Raw genomic sequence first — 10,905 nt, 5'->3', positions numbered from 1 at the left:
GGGTTTTGAAAAAAAAAAGGTATAGTTTTTTTAGGGTTTAAATTATTGGTTTAGAAATCAAATTTTTTGATTTTCTAAGTATAGAAAATCAAATTTCCCTTTATAAGTGCACCTTATATACGTCCAAAACAAAATAGTTGGAGAAAAAAATAAATAAGAGTAGGTTGTGAAATAAGGCTATACTTGTCAATAAAAATATCACCTTTGGATAAAATGGTCATGAATTACACCAATAACACTTTTATATAAGTAAAAAATAAAAAAGCAGTATTTTTTCTTTTTTGAGAAAAATGTACATCTATTTCTCTTCTTTTTTATCCACACATTTATTTATTTTATTATTGGTATAATTATCGGTTTTCGTGAAGGAATATATTTGATATGTTAATTATTATTGAAGACATGTTATTTCCAATCAGTGACGTAGATGATTGATAGAGCCAGATGTGTGTGTATAGCTAATGGTAGACAGGGAATAAAACATATAATAGAAATGTGAATGACGATTAACTCTCTCTAAAATATCTCTCTTTCATCCTGCACAAACATTATAGCCATCGAAATCTGAACATGGAAATAAATTGGACATATTAATTAATTAGCATAATTATTGCTATTCCTTAATAAGAGAATGAACGTTATTACATTACAGAAAGATTAAAATGGATTATCATCAAAAATTAATTAAACAATCTACCATAGTGTAGTATACCTTTATACGCGGACCGTACTATTGATGAAGTAAGGTTACAATATACTACTTATTTTGTAAGAAGCTAGAAATGATGACGAAGATGACAAGAGAATAATTAATATCATCAATACATAACTGACTATATTAATACATTATTCATGAGATGATTAAATTCTAAATTATCATCAGTCCAGCACTGTTTGCCATTAATAATATTATTAGTAGGAGTATTATTAGCAGTAGTAGCATTAGTAGTACTGATCATGTTGTTATCCATTAAACCTGGGCTTAACCGAAACATGAGAACGCAAAACTCCATCTGGTTCAAAGCACCATCTCCATCAAGATCACCTTCCATTAACATGCACACCAGATCATCATCTCTCAGCTCCTGCAATCCAAGAAGATAACTGTTCCTCTTCAAGCTCTCAAAAGTGATAACCCCCTTTTCCACGTCCATCAACAGGCGAAACCCGTTGCAAAGCTCCCAAATGAATCCTTCCGCTCCCAACCGTCCGATCATCGATGGAAAGTAGTCCTCGAAATCAACAATGCTTGCTGCTAATTGGTGATGATATTGATCATGAGCAGCAGCAGCAGTAGTAATATTCATTGCCTGCATATTCAAGTGTTATACTAGCTAGCTCTCTAGTTACTCTCTTATATGTAATGAAAGAAAAATGAATGGAGAGTAAAATAATAGTACTAAGGGGCCTTTCTTTTTAAGTAATATGGTGAGAGTTAGAGAACAGCTAGTTTATATAAATCTATATATATATATAGTAAAGATATTTGAAATGACTAATTGAACAAAGAATCTAACCAAGAAAAAGATAGAAGATACAATAGTAATAATAATTGTTAGATATTATCCGAGTATTGCGAGCTTCTTTGGGCTTTCTTCTATTCTCTTTTCGTTGGGTGATTTTCACGAATGGGCTTATCTCTCTCCTTCCGGGAAGTTGCATCAGATTTGATCATATTATACAATACATATTTTGTGGCTTATTTATTTATACAGCGGCAGCTTAAATTTTCTTTTTTTTTTTTTCTTCTTTAATAATTTTATTACTATGGATACTTATTTGTTCATTTTTAATCACATAAATAATTATACAAAGTGTTTTGGAATGTTCCGGGTAATCGATGTTAATTATTGATTTTGTTGTTATATGAATAAAAATTTTGAAGGTATAGAAGTAGGCAAAGATAAGACAGTGAAATTGTACGTATGCAGATATAAATATATATTGGGAGAGAACATCAAAAACGTAGATGTACGCTCAGTAGTCTCAAGTGTGAACTGTGAGGGCCAAAAGCGTTTGTCATGTCATGGGATAACAATGTCCACGTGGTGCACGCAGACATTTTATTATTATTTTTTATTTTTTTTAGTTAAAGCGTTTATATATCGCTTACATTGCACGACTTACAATTCAAACTCAGGACCCCACACACACCCTCCCAATCCCAATCCCCTCTAAAGTTGGTGCATGCAGTGATTTATAATTATATTTTGGGATCTTGTGATAATATATTCACAGCACCAAACTAAAAGGAAGTGTAAAATGATGATATACACAGATTGTTTGGCAGCTCTGGAAGAAAAGTAACAGAGAAAAGAGGCTAATAATTACTTGGGCTAGCAGGAAAACTATAAATAGTTCTCGATCGTGTGAATATGAAACATATTTTTAAGTGATGATGATTCCAAATAATTCAGGGCAATATATATAGTAATTTCTTTTCCTGGTATATATATTTATATAGCATATATAGGTTTCGGATGTAAACTTAATTAGGCCAAGTTCGGTCAACTTAATTAGGCCAAGTTCGGTCATGTTAAAAGAAATTAATATATATATATATATATATATATACTAGGTGATTGTTACGTGCCTTGGCACGTAGTGTTAGTTTTATTTAATATTTTAGTTTTTTATTTGAATTAATAATTAAAATAGTATAATTATTTGAACGATTTGTTTTATAAAAATAAAATATGTGTCAGTATATTTAGTAAGTAAAATATAGTTGTGTTATAATAATGTATGTTATTAATAGTAAAATGTACATTAATCTTCTAATTGAAAAAAATTCTATTATCTCATTTCATATCTAATAATAGCTACACAACTATATATTTATAGACTTTCACATTCTTTGCAAATTACTAATAAGCACCAATAATATTTTCATATTCTAATATTTTTCAACCTTCTCCTCTTGGTGGTAAAATTAAAAATAAAACTAAAAATAAGCACAAACATATAAGGTAAATACTAATTACATCCCATTTTATCTTTTTTTTTTATTATTATTATTTTTTTAAGCCCAAGCCCATTTTATTTAAAAAGAGATTATTAATATTTAAAAGATTGTTTAATTTTTTAGTTTAATTATTGGGTTTATTTTTTAACAGGGATCAAACCTAATCGTTAAATTTAACAGAATATTCTTTTATTTTTAAGTATATTCTGTTAAACCAAGAATGTTAAACCAAGAAATGCCGTTAGATAGGCACTTTTAATATATAAAGATACTAGTGGAGTCTTACGTTCGCACGTGTAGCTCAGGCACAATTATTTTTAAAAAATAATTAATATTTTATCTACAGAATTTATAACACTATCAAATTATATACTCTAAAATATACATTATGGTGATAAAATTTTGTGAACTCTTCAATTTACAAACATATAGTACTTTTGTTAACTTTTGTTCTTTTTTATCATTTCACAATTCATGTGTCGCTGTAAATTAATTATTTTTCTCCTGAATATTGACCACTACTAAATTATGCCTCTTCTTAAAAAAATTTATTAAATTTTTTTTTTCTAATAATTAAAAAAATCCAACCAAAAATATATTATTGCTGATTCATATAAGAAATTTGCACCTTCAATTCTTATGTTTTGATAATAGCAATTTAGTATGTAAAGAATATGAATATGATTGGTAAATATGAAAAAAATTAAATCTGATTTGTTTAAGTGAACTTAATTTTTGAAAGAAAGAATTTTAAATATTTAATATTACTTTTTAAAATAATAGTTATTAGATATAATAGTATTATTTTTAAAATCTAATATAATTTCTAATACTAAAAGGGAATATAGGCTTTTAAAAAAAATATTCATAAATCACAAAATATATACGTGTTATCAATTTAATTATATATACACATATATAATTCTTTTTTATTATATTATAAGCTTATTAATATATAGGGATGGTTTCATTCAAAAAATATATATATAGGTATGGTTATATAAATAATAATTATTAGTAAAATTAGCTTAAAAAATAAAGAAGCATTATTTATTTGAAAATATACTTATTGATAGCAATAAAAAAAAAAAAAACCATAAGACAAAATAATTATTTTCACAAATATTCACAAAAGATAAAATGTTAATTAGGGAGAAGCTTAGTTTAGGAAAAAAAAAAAAGTAAATAGTGTACATGTTTCAATTTCTTAGTTAAAATTTTTTGTAATTGAATATATAATAAAGGCTAATTATGTAATTCAATTAGTGAAAGCCCAAAAAGCTATTCTCACTTTTATATAGATTATAAATATATATATATATATATATATATATCTTAATGTGGTTTTGCTTATAGATAATATTATTTTTTGGATAACTAAGACGCGGTACAAATTGCTAGCTTTAGGTAGAATTTTACCTGTTGAAGCCCGTTTTGGTAACCAGATATGATAGCGCCAAAATATGCCACATTTAATAATATTATTTTTAAAGAATATAAGTGCAATGTTAATCTTTTTGTATTACATAATCTATATATTTATATACATTAAACAGTGAGGTGGAATTTTATATGTTTTTTTTCTATTATATATTTACTAATTTTTAAAGTTTTTACATTTAAGAATAAAAATAATGTATGAAAGTTTAATATAATATGATGTTTGTTTTTGAAAGGAATACTATATAGTGTAGGGACCATTTTGAGTGCTATATTTGTATGTCTAAGTAAATATTTTTTAAGCTAGTGTTTAAGTCTAGCTTAGTGGTGATGGAGGATTGAAAAAAGAGAGTTCGTGGTTTAAACCCCAAACCTTTAAGCTATTAATTATTGTAATACTATTATGCTACACTAAAAAAAAAGTAAAATATTTCTTTATTTACTTTTATTTGTTACATAATTAGTACGTGTTAAATGATTTTTTTTTAATTTATTCAATCTTAACTAATTACTTATATTATTATTTTATTTTTTTATCAAAATTTTTATTTTATTAAAAGTGTAAAATATTACAAATTACAAAATGTGTATAAAATATTCGTTATTAATACTAAATAATTAATTAAGTATAAAAATATTATGAAAAATTATTGAACTACATTTTTAAATTTTTTTAAAATTTTAAAATTAAATAAATATATATTATATATTTTTTAAAAAATAAAAAATATTTATTAGTTATTTCTTATTTGCAGCTATTTTTTTTTTTGGGAAATTTTCATGAGCCACCTAAATTTAGAAATTATTTACAAAAATAACTTTGTTTTTGTGAGTTAAAGGGATTTGTACATATCATACCTTTTTTTCTATCTTAATATCAAATATACTTTACTCAATCTACTAAGCTATTTCTTTGCCTTATATACATATTTAATAACGTTTTTATTTATTTATTTATTTATTTTTTCAGATGTAGTATTTGAAATTTTCTTTTTTCTTCTTTTTCTCACTCTCTTTTTATTTTATATTTTCTTTTAGGCTTAGCCTATGAATCTCATAATCTCAACAGTAACTAAAAGGTAGCCTTTTTACGCAGAAAAGTGAATATTTATTTTTTATAAAGGTTACGCATTGATTATATATTATCGGCGTCATAAGCAAGTAATTGTTAAATTAATGAGCTATGGGGTAAGTTCCCTATAAGTTATCTTTTAATAATTTATCAAAGTTACTCTATAAAATAGAATGGTTTAAAATATTACATTATAGCTTTTAGATCTAAAATAATAAAACATTTTCTAATAATTTTGGAATTAGTTGGTATAATAAACTTTGTTTAAGTCATTTAGTTACTCTTTGGATATTAAGCCTAAAAAAATACACTCGTTAACTAAATCAAAATTAGAAACTAAAAGGATGTTTTTATTTAATTTTTTTAATGAGAAAAAAATATATGTTTTCTACATATTAAAATGATCATTTTAAAGAGTGGGTTGCAATTGTATTTTTGAGCTAAAATAATTAGGGTGTAATTGGAATTTTTTTTTTTAAAAAAAAAACTATGAAAGAAATAAATATATCTATTTTAAAGATAAAGACACATGTTTTAGTTTAAAAAAAAAAGTAAATTTAAATAAATAAAGTGCAAGGAGTGCACGTGTGTTTTTTTTTTTTTTATTTTCAAATAGAGAAGTTTGAATGTATATATATATATATATATCTATTCTATATAAAGTGTGCCTATATAACTGAATTCTTGGTTTATGAGAAATTTATGGGTGTAACTTGATATTTGATATTTGAACTGATATTATTTATATATATATACAATATTATATATTGTTCTCATCTGATATTATTTAAACCATAAATTTATTATCTTACTTTGAATATAATTAAAACCAACAAAATATATATACCTACTCTTGTACGTTCTTATTTTTTCTAACTTTTTTTTATTAAAGTTAATTATTTTAAATAAATAAAAATTCATAATAAAAATCTAATTTCTAAATTTTCTCTATTACTATACTATTTTGAATTTAATTAACAACAATAAAATATATGTACGTATATTTTTCATTTTTTTAATATAAATTTTCTATATACATATATATTTATACAAAAAAAAAAATAGAGATAAAAAATAGTAGTGAAGAGATCCAAAAAATTTCACATAAGCTTCAAACACACTCTAAAAAAAGTATCATTTATAATTCTATGTGTAACTAATTTAGTTGTTTATTTGGATGATTTTAGTCTATATATCTCAAATTATACTTTTTAATTTTTATAATTCGGTTATAGCAAGTAAGAATATTTGGGTTGATGTAATCATAACAGTATATATATAGCTTTAGTTGAGCATGAATTGTCCATTTGATTTTGTTTTAAGTTTAGATTTTACAATTGTATTTGAATACTTAGTTATATATATATATATGTGGATCTTGAGTTTATCGGGTTAATTTGTTGAAAATATATGTTTACTGGTTTGCTCAAAACAAATATACATAAACACATATATTTTGTTGAATCCAAATATACATAAACACGTATATTTTGTTGAATCTATCATGGAGTGCTATGAGATTGATGAGAGGCTTCAAGAGAAGAATGATATTAAAATAAATTTGGAGAGCATTGCTTTGTTATAATATTATTTGGAAGCTATCATATTTCTTGTTTTTTATATTCTTTCTTTCATATGTCCAGTTATATGCCTGCTACCCTTATTCTTTATAATTTTATTATTACCGGCTCGAGTTAAGTGTCCATAGTAAGTGTGTAGCGTTATTATTTTTTAAATATATTTTAAGCTAAACTCCATTTTCCTCTTCTCTTTCTGCAAATTTTAAATTTGACTTTTCAGTATTGATTTTTAAATAACCCCCTACACTAATTAAAATTAGTTTTTAAATTATTTTAAATTATATGATTATTTATTGAATCTTTCTCAATTAAATTATAGAACACCTAACATAAAACTAAATATACGTGCCTTGCACGTAACTTTTTTCTAGTATATATATATATATATATAGGGCAAGACTATGGTAGGACCTAACAAAAGTTCCCTATCGGTAGGGTACTTTTTTTAACCATTGATTTTAAATCGTGTGGTTATTATAATATAAGGCGTATACTCTTACGATAAGACTGTTTGTATACAATTAAAACTTTATGCATTATAATAATATTTAATGATATATTTATTTTTAAAAAATAATATAATATTAATAATTTATAAAAATTATTATTTTTTAATTTAAATTATGATTATTTTTTAAAAAATTAGTTCGATTTTTTTAATGTTGGTATTTATTTTTAAAAAATAATTTTAGTTACCAACTTTGCTATCAATATAGTGTTAAAATTCGTTTTGTAAAACCGTCAGCAAACCGACTCACATACTGTTGTTAGGCTAGCTCGAGTCTATTGTGATCGTAGCATTTATGAGTCTAACGCTACGACTACTATGTTGGATATCTTATTTTCAGAATGCTAAATTTAGGTGGCGTTTGGTAACACTTTTTAATCAATTTTCTGTTTTTAAAATTGAAAAAGTAAAAATATTTTTCAAAAACATGTTCTATAAAACTGTTTTCATTTTTTAATTTTTTAATTGAGGATTAAAATTTTAAAAACAAAAAAAAAATTACTTTCAATATTTTTTTAATCAATATTTTGGACTCCAATCATACCCGGACCCAAATCCCCCCCTCCCTAATTTATTTACATAAATAATTAATTGTAACAAATGAAACTAGATAACAATTTTTGATATAATTATCTTTTAAATTAATTTACTCTTATATTTATATCAAATTATGTATTAATATTTTTATTTTAAAAATATTTTATCCGGTAAAATTTGCTCCTAGATCACATCTTCTTATTAAAAAACATATTATTTAAGAAAAAAAAAAAACAAACCACAACGACAATCAAACTCATATAATAATAACTCATCAAAAAAAAAAAATAACCAGCCCCCAATTCACGTGTGGGACCCAATAAAATAACTATAATTTTTTTTATTTAAACTAAAAAAAAATCACTTTACTCAAAAAATAAAAAATAAAAAAAATAAAAAAAATAACATGTATAGAGATATACTACCATAACGTGTACCATTCACACATTTGATTTTTGTTGGCCCAAAAAATTTCCCCATGTGATGAGGTAGAAACAAATGGGCCTACTATAGATAAACCCTATATATATATATATACACGGTACTTATTTATTGATGTGGAACGTTAGTATTAAGTAATTATTTGTGTAAGGTTATTTTTGTAAATAGTTTGATAATAATGTATAATATTGAAAAAATCCTTTGTTTTTTTTGTATAAATGTTGTAATTATTGAGATAAAAATTCAATATCCATATTTTCATATAAAAGAAAGTACAATGGTGTGACATGCTAAAAAAGTTTAAATATAAATATTTTTTAAAGTAATAGCGATTTTACTCTTTAGTGAGTTATTTAAAATAAATCTCACATTGTTTAGAAATCAATGTCATGTTGTACTTTTTTTTTTTTTTTTTTTTATAAATAATGTCATGTTGTACTTAGAGGCTATATAAACATCACTATTTTTTTTGACTTTGGTTTGTGCCAAATGCCAATTAATATTGCATAGTCATTGTATGGGTAGTTGATAACTCTTGCCCAATTAGTTGTAATCTTTTAGATGAATGCAACACATTTTCTTTTATTTTTCAAATTCTGTCAAAATTTAATATTTAAAATTAATTTTTTATTATTTTTAACAAATAAAAATATTTATTAAATTTTGATAATTTTAGTTGTTTAAATTATACCTCTTCATTTAAAAAATATTTAAAATTTTTAACTACATATAATAATTATTCACAATAATTTATAAATATTTATCTATATTTATATCAAAGAGAAGTGGGACATTTGAAAGAAATTTATTGTTTGGTGTTTTTTCTTAAATTAAGAAAATAATAACTGTAAAATAAATAAAAACTATCCATAACATAGTTATTTAACACCTTAGTAAAAAAAAGTAGCATAATATTATTTCTGTTATAAAATAATATAAAATAGATGAGAAGAAAGAAGAAGAAGAAGAGAGAAAGAGAAAGTGAATGAGAATTTCTGAGTTGTTTATTCCAATGGGGTGAACCCCTATTTATACAAATACAAGAGTGAGATATTAAGAAACTAAGAAAAAGGGAAACTAAGGAAAAGAGGAATGTTGATTACAATTAATGACAATAAATAAAAGATTTGGACATCCACATAATTAATAATATTTATAACACTCCCCCTTGGATGTCCATAATAGCTGCCTTATTAAAAATCTTGCTGAAAACTTGGTCAAAGGAAAAAGAGTATAGTGTAAACTAACTCCCTCCCCCTCATTTAGGCATTTGTGGAGATCTTTTAATCGACGAATTTCGATCTTGTCTGCCGTCTTCTCAAATGTTGATGTTGGTAATAACTTTGTGAATAAGTTTGTAAGATTGACACTTGATTGAATATGTTGAACACCAATATGCATTTTCTTGAAGCGTATAAAGAAGAATTTCGTGAAATGTGTTCTAACTCTATCTCCTTCAATGTACCTCCTTTTAGTTGAACGATGCAAGCAATATTATCCATAGAGAATTGCTTGGGTTGATACTTCTTTATTGAGTGCAATCCATATGTTTCCCGAATATGCTATGTCAATGATCTCACTCACACACATTCTCTACTTGCTTCATAAAATGCAAGTATGTTAACATGATTTATAGTTGCCTCGTTAAAAACCTTGCCAGAAAAACCCAGTGGGACAAAATCTGAGCTAAGGAAAAAAGAGTACAATATATATTTCATATTCATAACTATTTGCAAGTTGCCTCGTTAAAAACCTTGCCAGGAAAACCCAGTGGGACAAAACCTGAACTAAGGGAAAAAGAGTGCAACATAAATATGTCTCCCCCTCATGCACATATGATCCATAATTCTTTTGGTGATAATAGATCTCATAAGATTATTGTTATCACTTTTAAAATATCACCATATATAATCTTTGATCATATATTTTCTATAACTCTTCCAGAGTATGTATGAACTTCTAAATTATAGATGAGGGGTTCGTGGAACATTAATATTTATCCAACTAATTGTATCATTCATGTGTATATACAATCTTGTTCATACTAAAATTTAACATTTCAAGTAGATATGAACATAACACATTAATGATAATATAAATTTCATTTGTGACAATGATGGTACTCCAATACCATATATTTGTTCCATCTTGTTGTATGATCTTAATTTTCATATCAAATGATCATATATCTATAATTCTTAATACATATGAAGTACTTCAAGACTTCAGTACTATTGAACAAACTTTATACATTTAATATTTCTCGATATACAAAAGAAATAAAAGTTTGTTCTTCAATTAATCAAAAACTCTTCAAGAGTCTATCACAACGTATAATTTACGTATTTATATTGCATAGACA

General features: G+C 24.5%; 1 protein-coding gene across 2 annotated transcripts; it reads right to left on the bottom strand.

Moving 5' to 3' along the window:
• Positions 1-590: 590 nt before the first annotated feature.
• Positions 591-1,764, bottom strand: LOC115724607 (calcium-binding protein PBP1). 2 transcript variants are annotated; one of them, XM_030653924.2, is made up of 2 exons: positions 1,518-1,764; positions 591-1,310 (listed from the first exon to the last, which is right to left on the bottom strand). In XM_030653924.2, exon 2 carries the CDS (start codon positions 1,305-1,307, stop codon positions 834-836), a length of 474 nt encoding a protein of 157 aa, XP_030509784.1. In that variant the 5' UTR covers positions 1,308-1,310; positions 1,518-1,764; the 3' UTR covers positions 591-833. The 2 variants fall into 2 exon arrangements, with proteins under 2 accessions (XP_030509784.1, XP_030509783.1); XM_030653923.2 differs by lacking the exon at positions 1,518-1,764 and having other exon boundaries at positions 591-1,497.
• Between the last annotated feature and the right edge of the window lie 9,141 nt (positions 1,765-10,905).

Source organism: Cannabis sativa, chromosome 6 (genome assembly GCF_029168945.1).
Source record: "Cannabis sativa cultivar Pink pepper isolate KNU-18-1 chromosome 6, ASM2916894v1, whole genome shotgun sequence".
NCBI lineage: Eukaryota > Viridiplantae > Streptophyta > Magnoliopsida > Rosales > Cannabaceae > Cannabis > Cannabis sativa.
This window is presented reverse-complemented; position numbering and strand designations above follow the sequence as displayed.